The 14,796-nt window shown below is 31.6% G+C and overlaps 1 protein-coding gene across 1 annotated transcript; it reads left to right on the forward strand.

The window, feature by feature from the left end:
- The first annotated feature begins 10,059 nt into the window (after window positions 1-10,059).
- LOC131651569 (transcription factor MYB1R1) lies at window positions 10,060-12,636 on the forward strand. The gene is made up of 3 exons (XM_058921227.1): window positions 10,060-10,541; window positions 10,628-10,836; window positions 11,720-12,636. The coding sequence occupies exons 1-3, from the start codon at window positions 10,244-10,246 to the stop codon at window positions 12,164-12,166; spliced, it is 954 nt and encodes a 317-aa protein (XP_058777210.1). The 5' UTR covers window positions 10,060-10,243; the 3' UTR covers window positions 12,167-12,636.
- The last annotated feature ends 2,160 nt before the right edge of the window (window positions 12,637-14,796 follow it).

Here is a 14,796-nt window from a genome sequence, read left to right on the forward strand (position 1 = left end):
GCCAGTAATCTCTGGTTGGTCAACTTGACCCTTTTGGGAGATTGAAGGTGATAACTTATCTTGAATGCTTATGGTATCTTTTGAGATTTTATATCCATTAGATACAGAGTCATTCATGCTACTTCCTTCATGGGTGTCAGGGTTATAGGTTATTGGTATATGTCTTCTTGGTGGAAAAGTGTTTCCCTCCTTGGCTTCAAGGCTAAGGAATCTTCAAACTGGATTATGGCTAACCTCTGTAAGAAAGTAGGTTAGGGTCTTTTCACTTCCTTTTGGAAAGAACATTGGGTTGGGCCCACTTCTCTTAGTGATTTATCTAGGTTCGGCCGAATGTTGGCCACTCTTGTACCTAAGAGATGTTCTTGAGATTTTGACTATGAACTTGAGACTGTATAGGTAATGCCCACAAAACTTCAATATAATAAAATCTAGAGATTTTAGAATGGCTTATCCCCAACCAAAAAAGAAAGCTTTTATACAGCATGAGTTAACGAACCAATTTGAGATTTTCCAGGCTAATTTCAATAATCAAACAAAACTTTACCCGACTAAGTTCTAGAATCAAACAGATATTTTAAAACTGGTTAATCTCAAGAATCAAACTTAATTTCCCAAGTATATTTCACTCTTTTGAGTAATAACAACATCACCACACTATTATAATTTCTTCCTCACAAGTAGATTTTTCGCTCAAAAGCACTAAGGCAATTTAGGTGAAAAGAACAAAAATATTATAGAGAGAGAGAAGAGAGATAAATTTCAAAGAAATAGAGAATTCAGGAATTTCGGTGTGAAATGAGGAGGAGAGGTGCCTCTTTTATATAGGAGAAGATAAAGCTAAAAAAGAAAACGATCCATGGGCAATATTAATGGTCTAATCGATTGGGTAGAGAGATAAATTCCAAAGAAATAGAGAAATTTGGAGTTCGGGTGTGAAATGAGGAGGAGAGGTGCCTCATTTATATAGGAGAAGATAAAGCTAAAAAAAGGAAATGATTCATGGGCAATATTAATGGTCCAATCAATTAGGTCTTTTTCCAGTCGATTGGATGACATAAATACTTAAATATTTTTACCCATTTTGGAAAGTTTGGATAGAGAGACATTACCAAGCACTAATACACTGTCTTAATTGATTATATAATCAAATTTTCTTCTTCCAATGATTTTTCTTAAGGCCCTAATAGATTGGATAGTTCAAAAAATGCTTCAAATGAAACTGACAATTTCCTAATAAGTTGGCTTAGGATTGAAAACAATTTATGTGATTTTCTTTGAGAAATAGAGGCTTTAAAAAGAGCTTTAGTGAGTGTGTTAGATGCCTTAATATCTTAGGAGTTACTCTCATACTTTCACAAAACTCTGGTCAATCAGACAAGTACGGCTAGGCGAGCTTTCACACTTCCTCTTTTTCACAACTATGAGGCTTTCAAGATCCTTTGACATATACATTGATTATATAGGCACTTTAATAGAATATTAAGTCTCATACTTTATGAGACTTGAGGTATCTTCAAGTTTGGTCACCATTATCAAAAAGTTGGAAAGCTACTACCATCAACTTTATCAAACATTGGTGTTGTCATCATCAAAACATTAGGAAGATTCTCAGAAAGATCATCAAATTCATACCTACAAGCACATAAATCCGTATTTTCTCCCTTTTTGATGATGACAACGTATCTCTTAGGGATGTGGTAAAAGATAAAATAGTTAGGTATATATTTGGAGTAGTTGAACTTCACCTCACTTGAATAGAGAGTATACTCTAATCCTCCTAGAAGATCGTACCAAGCTCTATGAGCTTGTTTTGGCCTATATAATGCTTTCTTAAGCTTGAAAACATGAACTGGATGGAGCCATTAAGAAAAGCTCTTTTCACATGAATTTGAAATAATTTAAGATTTATGATGTAGGAAAAGAATAATAACATCCTTATGGTCTCTAATCTAGCCATATGAGCATATATTTCATTGAAATTTATTCATTCCTTTTGATTTAACCTTTTGCAATGAGTTTGACTTTTTCTTCTTCTTAAAACATGGCCATATTTGTCCAACTTGTTATGAAAGACCTATCGGGTACCAATCACTAGATCAATTGAAGCTTTGGGAGTAATTCCCAAATGTTGTTTCATTCAAATTGATTTAACTCTTCTTGCATGGTAAGTGAGCAATGTTCATCAACGATGGCTACGTCGATTCCCTTTGGCTTAATTTATGAAACAAAATTTACATATTTGCATACCTTATTAAGGAATCGTCGTATGGTGACTCCATTAGAAATGTATCCAATAACATTTTGAATATGATGGATTCTTGTCGTTCTCTATTCTATTGAATGATCTGAAGAAGTGTGTACATTTTGATCTTGAATTGGTTATTCATCTATAATTTGATTTTGACTTTGACTTTGATCCATTTCTGAATCATTATCCTCCAGATTCATATTTTCCAAGACATATGCACAATCAATTACTTCTACTTCTAATGGTTTAGGGTTAGATTCATCAAAGGCAACATGAGTTGACTCTTGATTCTTCTGTTGTTAAAGTTCTTTTGTTAAATACTCTAAAATCTTTTCTAGAAGTGGAATATCCTATGAATATTCCTTCATCAGCTTTTGTGTCAAATTTTTTGAGGTTAACCTTCCCGTTTCTAAGGATAAATCATTTGCATCCAAAAACATGTAAGTGAGAGATATTCAACTTTCCTCCTTTATATAGTTCATACAATGTCTACTTTAGAATTAGTCTTATTAAGACACAATTAACAACATAGCAAGTAGTGCTTACTACATCGGCCCCAAAATATTTAGGAAGGTTAGTCTCATTAAGCATCATCCTCGCAAACTATTCTAGAGATGTATTTTTCCTCTCTTCTATCCCATTTTTTAGGGGAGTTTATGAAGTGGAAAAGATGTGCCAAATAACATTCTCGTTATAGAGTTTTTTGAATTCTTCATTTTGGAATTCTTCATCGTGGTCACTTCTAAAGGATGGAATGCTTACACCTTTTTAGTTCTGGATAACCTTTGTTAGTTTTTGAAAGGCGAAAAACACATATAATTTCTTAGATAAGCATAATGCCCAGGTATAGCAATAATAGTCATCCATGATTAGAAGAGTGAAAACATTTCCACCAAGACTTATGGTTTTGGAGGGGCCAAAAAGCTCCATGTGAAGCAATTGTAAGGGTCAAAATCTGTAGAAAAATGTTTTTAGCTTTAAAGGAGGTCTTTACTTGCTTGCCTTTTTGGCACACATCACATAATCTATTCTTTTCAAAATGTAAGTCTGGAAAATACGAGATCTTTGAGGACCAACTTGTTTAAGTGATCCATGTGGATGTGAGATATTCTCCTATGTCATAGCCAAGATTCATCCTTGTTACTTAGGAGACATACATCATTTGAAGGAATTTTATTTAAATTTAAATTTAATGTGTAGGTATTTCCACTTCTTGATCTAACAAATAGAGATTCGTTTGATTTAGATTTTATAACCTACAGCCAGAAGAATCAAAAATTACATATTACATTGTCACATAATTGACTTATACTAAGTAAATTATGCTTTAGCCTTTTAACTAGGGGTGGCAAACGGGCATGCCCGCCCCGTTTAGGCCCACCCCACAAAAGCCCGCGAAAAAACGGGGCGGGGAGGAACGGAAAAAGGGCATGCCCGCCCCGTCTAAAATCTTGCCCCGCCCTGCAAAAAAGTATGCGCGGGGCGGAGAAAGCCCTCGGGCATTGAACCTTTTAGACCTAAAAATAGTAAAATTGTATGAAAAGCTCATGCCCACAAAAGCGCGCAAAAAAACGGGGCGGGGCGGGGCGGGCACATTAAAGAGAGCGGGCCTAAAACCTTGCCCCGCCTCGTGAAAAAGTGCGGGAAAAACGGGCTTTCCTCGCGGGTCGGGCCCGTTTTGCCACCCCTACTTTTAACCAAGAGAACATCCCTGATTGTTGGAATTAGGGACTTACCAACGGTGCCAAAACATATGATTTTTCCTTTATTATTATCTCCATAACAGACAAAACCTACTTTCAAGAAAGAAGGAGGAGAATAAGGTTTTGTCATCGGTCGCATGCTTTGAACAATCGTTATCAAGGTACCATTTAGCGTTCGAGACTATAAAGAATTCCTGCAAAAAAGGGTTAGTTTTTAACTTTAATTACCCATATCATATTGGGTCCTTTATTGTTAGTTTCATAAACATTCTTTTCATTTATTTTCATACTAGAGATATAAGCATTTAATGGAGCAGATAAATTCTTAATTTTGCGTTCACAGTGTTTTTTGTAAAATTATGAAGGAGGATGTTCTTCTTTTCTCTCATGACTTTTATTAATAAAACAGAACATAGTAATATCACCTTCTTTATTACAGTAGTTACATTTTAGTGTTTTATAATAAGAAGTGGATTTAGCATTATAAATGTTACTAAAACTCTTATAATAATAATAATAATAATAATAATAATAATAATAATAATAATAATTATTATTATTATTATATTATTATTATTATTATTATTATTATTATTATTGAGTTCAAAGCCGATACCAACTTTGTTGTAAGAAGCTATTGGTGATGCCTTTGGAGGCAGAGACGGAGCTACATAGATATCCATGGGGTCATTTGCCCCACTATAATTTCAATAACATATGTATTATTGTATATATTTTAGAAGTATAATAGTTTAAACTATATTAAAAAATAGTTTCTTAAATAAAATGTCCACTAAAATTGTAAACTTCAAATTTTGTTAGCAGGTAATATAATATGATACTAATTTATCTAAATGTTATTTTATTAATTTTAAGTTTTTAGTCAATTAATTTTAGATCTTAGGTACAAAATAATTTTAAAAATAATAATTTTTTCTTAATCACCATTATTTTAACTAAAAATAAAAAATATTAAGATACTTATCTTTAAATATTTATCAAAAACATTTATAGAAAAAATAATTTCAAACTTAAAAAATAAGTTTAAAATAAAAAATTTATTTAAAATATATTCTTATAAATAATGCCCCCACTACGTAAAAATTCTGGCTCCGTCCCTGTTTGGAGGTACAGGAAAAATTTCTTTTTCTTTGACTTCGTACCTCATCTGGCTCAAAGTGATTCTTCCTATTTTCGAGTGTTTAAAATTTGATTCCTCTTCCTCCACCTCCATGTTGTAGATGGAGTACTCTAGGATCTTCAAGATTAGTTCATCGTATGGTAAAATCATGTTTTTATTTTTGCTATCTATCATGTGATGGATCACATCATCGACCCAACTATTCTCAAATCAGGTTTCCAAAAACCAAACCTAAGGAATTTCCTATATATGAATGGTGATCGAGTTACTATTTCTTGGTAAGATAACATCATTCCCAGTATAGTGAGTTCACCAAATGTTCGGGCTTATCAAGCAAACAGTGAAAGGGCGTGGGAATGACGAAATATTGATTAATAAAAAAGGATTGGGCATTGAGATCAAAGTTAAACTCGTTACCTTAGTCGTCTCCATCACGCGCTTGATTGGTGAATGAGAGGTTACAAACTTATGTGAATTCTTCAATGGTTAGTTGAGTAGGGTGCTTCATGACTTCAGAGCTAAGAACACAATTTAGTAGAAGAGGTTTGCATAAAACATTCTCACCAATTCGAAAAATCTCTCTTGAGGTACTTTAAAGAATAAGTTTCTCAAGTCGGCATCGTTGAAAACTTCAACAAAGTTGCTTTCTTTAAAGAGTTCCCCATCCAAGTAGCGAGAAACATAGATTTCTCTATCGGTGTAGTACCAATTGAAACTAGTTTCTTTCTCTTGAGAAGATAAGACTTTAGAGTGGTAGGATGAAGATGTATGAGAGGAACTAACTCTTTTGGGGGGGCATTTTGTGATGATGAGAAAATGAAAAAGCTAAAAAAGTACTAATACAATGCACAAGAGAAAGGTGGAATTAGATGAGAAATGGAGAAAATCATACCTCTATTTATACACATTATCCAATCAATTGGGTGAGGCTTTCAATAGACTAGGAGCACTAAATCTTGATAGTTGGACGTTAGGACTAGATGTTGCATTAACTTTCAAATCTCCCAACCGTTTATTTTGTGTGCCAAAGTTCAAGTTTTGAAATTCGAGTTCATCCAATCGATTGGTTAGAGTTTTTTAGCCTCCTTGTGTTTTTGGGCCTTTTGTTGGTTTTTGCTTTGGATTTCTAAATTTTGCACCGTTGGCTAGCTTATTTGTACCCTTTTCTAGAAAAGCACTAAAAATATCATTTTTTTGGTTAGCAAAAATATTTTAAATTGATGAGCAAAGATTAAACGCACTATTTTATTGGATTAATCTGAGTTTTCTGATTATTCAACCTTTAAAATACTGGTCTACCTTGATTATCAAGAAACCTTGATAAAAACTCTTCTTTTTTTAGGGAATGCCAACATAATGTGGCATGTCCTTCTCTACATATCTTTGGATATGAGAGTTAGTTAATCCATGAGAAATATATGTCCACCACCGACTTATCTTCTCAACCTACTAAGAGGTTAGTAGATCATCATATAGTAGGGATGTTGAGACCATCCTCAATGAAAGATTTGCTTTGATCACGATCATTGATATACATCATCAACGATCATACTTGGTTAGTAACCAAACAGAAGTTTTCCCAACTAAGGTCTAGAACCAAACAAAGATTTTAAGACTGGTTAATCTCAGGAACAAAACTTAATTTCCCAATAGTATCACACTATTGAGAGTAATAACAATAGCACAACATCAATACAATTTATTCCTCACAAGTAATTTTTCACTCAAAGGCACTAAGGAAATTTAGGTGAAAAAAAATTATATAGAGAGAAAAGAGATAAATTCCAAAGAAACAAAAACATTGAGAATTTAGGTGTAAAATGAGGAAGAGGGGGGCCTCATTTATATAGGAGAAGAGAAATCTAAAAAAAGAAACGATTCATGGGCAATATTAATGGTCCAATCGATTGGGTCCTTATTCCAATCAATTGAATGACCTAAATAATTGATTATTTTTGCCCATTTTAGAAAGTTTGGATAGAAAGTCATTACCAATCATTAAGACACTGTCATAATCTTTTATATAATTTATTTTTATTTTTCCAACTGGTTTGCTTGAGGCCATAATAGATTGGAGTTAAAAAAACTTCAAATGAAGCTGACAGTTTTCTAATCAACTAGCTAAGGCTTAACAAAAAAACTTAGGTGATTTTCTTTGAGAATAGAGGCTTTAAAAAGAGTTTTAGTTAGTGTGTGAGTTTCCTTATTATCTTAGGAGTTAATATTCTACTTTTACAAAACTCTGGTCACTCGGACAGACACGACCATAAGAGCTTTCACTTTCTCTCTTTCATAATTCTGAGGCTTTCAAGATCCTTTATCGAATACATCGATCATATAAACACTTTAATGGAATCTTGAGTCTCATACTTGGTTAGACTTGATGTGTTTTCAGGATTGGTCACTATCATCAGATAGTTGGAAAACTACTACTACCGACTTCATCAATTATTGGTGTTGTCGTCATCAAAACATTAGGAAGCTTCTCGGTATGATCACCAACTTCATATTTGCAAGCACATAGACCCACATGGGGGTGCTCTTAAGTCTCAGGGAGGTTCTTGTCACATGTGTTTGGCACCACTCGCACCGGTCTCTCATATTTTTGTGACATGTGAGGTAGCAACATCACTTTAGTACATGGTCTTTAAATGGTTAGAATGGTGTGTTGTTCTTCCTAGTTATCTCTTGTCTCTGTTTCATATGTTTACTCCGCTTTGAGGATTGCTTAGGATTAGGAGCAACATTTTTATGATCTGACACTCGGTTTTTTGGTCTTTATGGAAATCCCAGAAAGATATTGGGTTTTTAAGTATGTCGGTTATAGTAAAGGACGTGGAAGATATGAGTATTCTCATGGAATGGAAATGATATCTTGGTAGATTTGTAGATAATTTATGTGCTTTCTCTGTATGACTTGAGAACCCTATTCGTTATATGAGTCAATGGCGATTTAAGAGATTTTGACATTGCGATGGAGTGTTCTTGATGTTTTTTTATTATGAAAATTGGTTTTTTATTTGGTGATCTTGGCTTTCACTTAGCTCTACATTATGTTCCTTCTATTTAGTATGATGTCTTCTTAGCTTGGATTATTCAGGGTGTGTTTGTTTCGGTGCTAGAAAGAAGATTCCAGGGAATTCGAGGTTGGAAATAATTATTCCTTTCTTTGGTAGATGGGAAAGAAAAAAAATGACTTGGAATAAATAATACCCAGGAATATAAGTTACTCATGAAATTTCAACTATTTATTCTCATGTCAAAGGGTGGGAACTATATATTTCCATGGAAATAAAAAATAACCAACTCAAACTATTCACTTTCATATTATTTCAACACATTATTTTATATTTTTAAAATTTTTAAATTATAATAAAATAAAATTCAAAAATATTCCTTGAAACCTTAATTATATACCAAACAAATTGATTGGAATAAAACTCCTAACGTTAACATTCTAAAAATAAGATTTCAGGAATTGTAATTTAAATCCGTCAAACAGACGTCCCTCAGAATTTTCCAAGTTTCTTGTTTGGTTGTTGAAGAGGTTGTACTTCTTTTTTTTTTTTAATTCCTTTTGTATTATTTTTCGCTGGTAAATTATGTATGTCTTGTGTTTTGTTCCATACTTAAATTGTTATTTAAATGTCCATTTTATTTGTAATACATATTTAATTTATTTATAATATATATTTATTTTCCTTTTAAAACAAATTAGAAAAATCACAAATCAATTCAAACATAAAATATGTAAAAAATGTCAGAAAATACAGAGTTAAGAAAAAAATATTTATAGAAAACAAAAATATATTAATTGTAAATATCATCTTTTCATGGAAATCATGAATCTATCTTATTTTGCCATATCATACAAAAAGGCAAATATTTTTTAGTCAATTTTATAGATTCTCCTAAAAAAGAAAGTCAATTAAGAGATTAGATTAGAGCATTATACGCGTTTCCAACGAACGGATATTACATTTTCCAAATTAGTATTCATTCCATAAAAAAAAATTGTTGGACATTATTAATTGCTAAACGAACATAGGACACACATTTTGGTCTCGTGCTAACCAAGACAACATATGGCACAAAAGAGAACGGTCCTAATTCATCGACGTTATCCTCCAACGAAACACCAACACAACAATAATTACTATGTTTTTGTCTACTTTCTATGATTTTTCAAGTGCTTAATAACACACACTATCTTTCTTTCCCCAAACCATATACCAACCCCATCTCTTGCCATATCACTATCTTGTATTACGACAAATGCCAATAATCTAGAAAATGTATACATAGCTTATGTCATTCACGTTTGTCACTTTAAATCTCTACCAAGAAATTATTTTGGACCAACAAAATTAAATGTTTTTATTTGTATAACAAGAGTATGGGTCCAATACTTGTTTGGGCTTAAAACAAATCTTTTACTGACTCTTCTAATTTGAACACTAAAACTCTTTTACTTATCTCATAAGTAATTAAAAAGAAAATTATAACTTAAAAGCAAATACTTTAACTTTTTTTTGACATAAAAGTGAGCGCACATCAATTTCGAGAATTGAGACGACATTTATTCGATATTAACCCTAATATTTTATGAGTTCGTATGTTTAACGATATAATATCTCAACACGTCTGAATTTAATAAAACTTTAATCATGACATATAAATTTAATTAATTTTAATTTTTTTAAGAATAAATTTAACGGGACAATAACTTCACTCACATGTTTAACTTTAATATTTAGCGTCAATTCGACACAAACATAAATAAAATCACATATTTAACGTTAATAGCTCAGCGTAAATTCAAACGCGATATTAACTATAATTACATTACCACTATTTAATCATGTCACATTATACCTCTTAAGCCTAATTAATGCGGCCATAATTCAAAATACATCAAATCAAATCAAATAAAAATCAGCCTCATTATATCTCCAAATCTCCCCCAATCATCTCATTATATCTATCAAAGGTAAAAAAAAAAATATAGAGAGAGAAACACACTCATCTCTCTTGTTATTAGGATCGTCCTATATAAATATAATCTCTCTCTAGATTATGTTCCTTACAAGTGGATTCATAGAGCATTACAATTTTTGTTAAAGCTAAGGGTGTAAGTGTGCGAAAGCTACGATGTCTCTATCCCGCACGTGCTCGCAGTGCGGCAACAACGGCCACAATTCCCGAACATGCAACGACGGATGCAACGACGGCGGAGGAGAAAACAGCATCATGATTTTCGGTGTCCGACTCACCGGAGGAAGCAACACCACCACCACCAACCACAACAACCCGTTCAGAAAAAGTGCCAGCATGACCAATCTCTCTCAATACGATCAACCCACGCCTCAAGATTCCAACCCCGCCGACGCCGGTTACGTCTCCGATGACATCGTTCATGCCTCCGGCAGATCCCGTGAACGCAAACGAGGTCGGTGGATAGATTTAAAACGAATATTAAATTAATTAAACGATGGTTAATTAATGTTTTTGTTGTTTTTGTTTTGGTTAATGAAGGTGTTCCTTGGACGGAAGAAGAACACAAGCTGTTCTTGTTGGGATTGCAACAGGTTGGTAGAGGTGATTGGAGAGGAATTTCTAGAAGCTTTGTTAAAACTCGTACACCAACTCAGGTGGCAAGTCATGCTCAGAAGTATTTTCTGCGCCGTCATAATCAGAATCGCCGCCGCCGGAGATCTAGTCTCTTTGATATCACCACCGATACAGTAATTTTTATTCTTATTTTAATCTTTTTACTAATTTCTTTTCCCTTTTTTCCTATAACCTAATAGTAATTTCCTTTTATTTGTCTAAAAATATTTTCCTTCAATTTTTAGATATTTTATTTAATTTAATAATAATAATAACCCCTGTCATAAAAACTTAATTATTTTTAAAAAAAACTCAATAATAATAAATAATATTTTATTTGTTTACATATATTCTATCATATTTTATTATATAAATATTGGATTTAATTCATATTTATTGTTTGCATAAAATTTTTACAGTTGTCTCATTTGATTTTAATATTAATTAATTATTTTTAAAGTTACTTTGATTTTTTTTTACTAAAAAACTATTTATATTAATAATATATATGTTATAGAAAATATTTTTATACCATTTATATTATTATTCATAATTAATAAATTATTACTTATTAATTAAGCTTGATTTCCGAGTCTTACACAGTTGTTCCCAGTTGTGATTGTATTTGAATTTTTAGTGTTTATTATTCCCTCCCTTCCTTTTAAAAGGTCGTTTTAGAAGAATTTTTTTTTCCTATTTAAGTGTCGTTTTATAATTTAATGTATACCCTTATTTTTTCAATAACTCCACCTCAAATTTTTCAATTAGTTATAGGAAAAAGAGAGTGTATGATTGAGTTTATTTGGAAAGAGAAAAATAAATAAGAGTATTATAGAAAAAGTAACTCTAATAATCCACTATCTTGGTTGAATAACTTTTTGCTAAAACGACACTTAAAAAGGAAAGGAAGGAGTATTAAAAATATATTTTATTTAAACTCTATAAAAAGAAAAAATTATGTAATTTTGTTTATTTATTTTTAGAAAAAAATGATTTAATTTTGTTTATTTATTTTAGGTGATTGAATCTTCTACTATGATGGAAGAAGAGCAATTTCAGCAAGAAACGGTAGTGCCGCTGCCTCCACCTGGCCCCAGCGTATATCCGTCATCACATTACGGTGGCATCCCCGGGACACCTTTTCCGATGGGTCTTAGTCCGGTAGCATTGCCGGTGCCGGTGATGAGTGGTGAAAGAGCAGCCAAGCCAATTAGGCCAACACCAATGTTGCCTCCTTCATCTAAGATGGCTAGTTTGAATTTGAGAGATAAAGCTGCTTCTTCTTCATCTTCTTCCATTGAGCCTTTGCCATTGTCATTGAAGCTGCAACCTCCGTCAAAGGATCATTCGCCGGATAGTAGCGGCCATTCGTCGCCGTCTTCTTCGTCATCGTCGGCTTTTAAAACTATGTCTGCAGGGAAGTATGGTGGCGGGGGTGGGGATAGCATTATCAGTGTTGCCTGAAAATATAAGTTTAGTTATGGTTTTTTTGGTTGACTTGGGTTTGTAAATTGAGGGCAAAGTTGGAAAAATTAAAAAAAAAGAAAAGAAAAGAAAAACATTAGTTAATTAATTAGAGATGATAATATAATTTAATATAAGATAAAATATTATATAAATAAAAAAATATAAGTAGGATGGACTATGATTAAAAAATTGGAGAAAAAAAAAGAAAGAGAAGATAGGGTTAGGTTATGTAGGTGATTAGGCGAATTAATTGGTGTACATGTTTGGATGGGAAAGAGAAAATCTAAAATATTGTATGGTTGTGTTGGGGGATTCTTGTTTCTATTTGTCTGGGGGAGTGTGACTTTGAAGTGATAGGGGAGTAGTGGGTACTCATGGTCTCTTATTGGTTTCTTTCTTGCAACTTGGTGTATTGGTTTTTAAATATTAGTTTCGACAAAGAATAATATATTTCATGCTTTTTATTCCTTTGTTTATGCTTTCTAGTTGTGAATTTTTTATTTGAACAACTTTTTATTAAAATTAGGAGGGATTGGCCTATATGATTAAAGAAAAGATTGGTAGATGTGTGAGGAGGTGATATTTGTGTCTTTTTAATGAAAAGTTTTTTTAATAGAAAATAGAACATATCAATAGGGCTGTTTTCGGTCCGGTTCGGTTCGGGTATTTGTTATTCCGAGAGCCGGACCGAAATAATATCGGGTAAATCTGGACCGGACCGAAACAGTGATGGACCAATTTTTTGGATCGAAACCGGACCGTTACTTCGGATATCTGACAAAAGTATCCAATAAATATCCAATATAATATCTATTTTTGGTATCGGATAAAAAAATTACCCATTCCCAGACCTAATAACATTTGATCGGTCCAATGAACCGGTTCCACCGGTTTCCGGTCCGGGTTCTCGGATTCTATGGACCAAATACAGCCATACATATCAATATCAATGGACGACCATTTATTTGCAAAACCATAATTTTTTTATTGAATGGTTATGTAAAACTATTTTATGTTATTATATAAAACTATTTTACATTATTAATATATATTAAACTTTTATTTTTCAATCTACTCCCTCATAATTTTAATTTAATTTTTCAAAAACCCAATCCTCAAAATTTGACGTTCCTCATTCTTTTATTTATTTATTACTTCTTTTGGAGTATTTCATGGATGTACCACTTATTGAGGTTTATTTGATAAAATTGTTGATATCTAATAGTCATGAAGAATATTTCTTTTAATAAGCGTATTAATTTAAATATAATTAGACAATTATAGAGATAAAATATTCAATAATATTAGTTAATTATGTTTTATTAAGGTTATGAATTGAAAGAGAAATTGGGAGTTTATGAATTGGAGAAGAAATGATTTTAAAAGGGGTCACATAATGTATGATATCACGGGCTTAATCAATTCTCCTCCGTTTAACCTTATATAAGATAGAGGTCACATAAAAGATATTCACCATTCTATCATCATTCTAAGAGATAAATTTTAATTTTGGAGGGTCTCCTTGCATTCTCTTCCCCTATCTTTTGACTCTCCCTAGCTATAAAGTAAGGAAGAAACTTGTTCTCTTCTTTTGTACTAGCATACGTGGTGATCTGATTGTTGCTCGTGGACTGACACTAGAGGAACGATGTTTGACATTCTCGAAGATCTCCATTAAATGCTAGCAGGGCCGACCCAAATATATTGTCGGCCCTATTCAAATATAAAATATTAGACCTTGTTAAAATGGTATAAATAAAATTAGAAAAAAAATCATATTTATTTAAATCATAAATAATATCAAAAGTAAATACCATTAATAACGATAATGTTTTTTAATTTATAATATATTTTTTATTAAAAAATTATAATTTATTTTATAATATAAAATAATTTTTAATTTGAATATATAAATAAAAAATATTATATTTTATTATTATTATTATTTTTATATATTTTTTAAAATGTTTAAATCTCTAAAGACATTGAATGTATAGCTAAAAAAATATTAAATAAACAAAAGGAAAAACTTTGTGGCAATTAAAGTTTAAAAAATAAAATAGTGTCATTAACAATACAAAACGATATTAGTTAAAGTTGCATCTCAGAAAGTATAGTTGCAATTGAAATAAAACTAATTTGTTTATTAAAAAGACAATCCTATTTGTACAAAAGAACAAAACACAATCCTAATATTGGTAGATTGGTAGTGATGTTGTTTTCATCATAAATTGAGTGAAGATTTTGTTGAGGATGTTGAATAAGGGCAATAAAAACTTGTGTTTATTGTATCACAAATTCTGATTTATTGAGACTTTTGGTTCAAAGTTTCAAAATTTTGATTGTTTATTGTAATATAATATTTGTTCAAAGTTTGAAAGTATGAGATACATGAACTCCACATCCAAATTTGTTAAAAAGATGAACATAAAAATCTATCATATAAAAAAATTATATATTTTTAAAAATACCAATTTGTCTCGCTGGTTCTACAAACTACCACGTGGATGTCTTAAACACAATCTAATATTTTTACTTCTACTCTACTGCACAACAATTTATTTTGCCTACATAATATTTTTGAAATTAAATTCAATATTTGCTTATTATAATATTAGGTTTTGTTT

This window comes from Vicia villosa, linkage group LG2 (genome assembly GCF_029867415.1).
Source record: "Vicia villosa cultivar HV-30 ecotype Madison, WI linkage group LG2, Vvil1.0, whole genome shotgun sequence".
Lineage (NCBI taxonomy): Eukaryota > Viridiplantae > Streptophyta > Magnoliopsida > Fabales > Fabaceae > Vicia > Vicia villosa.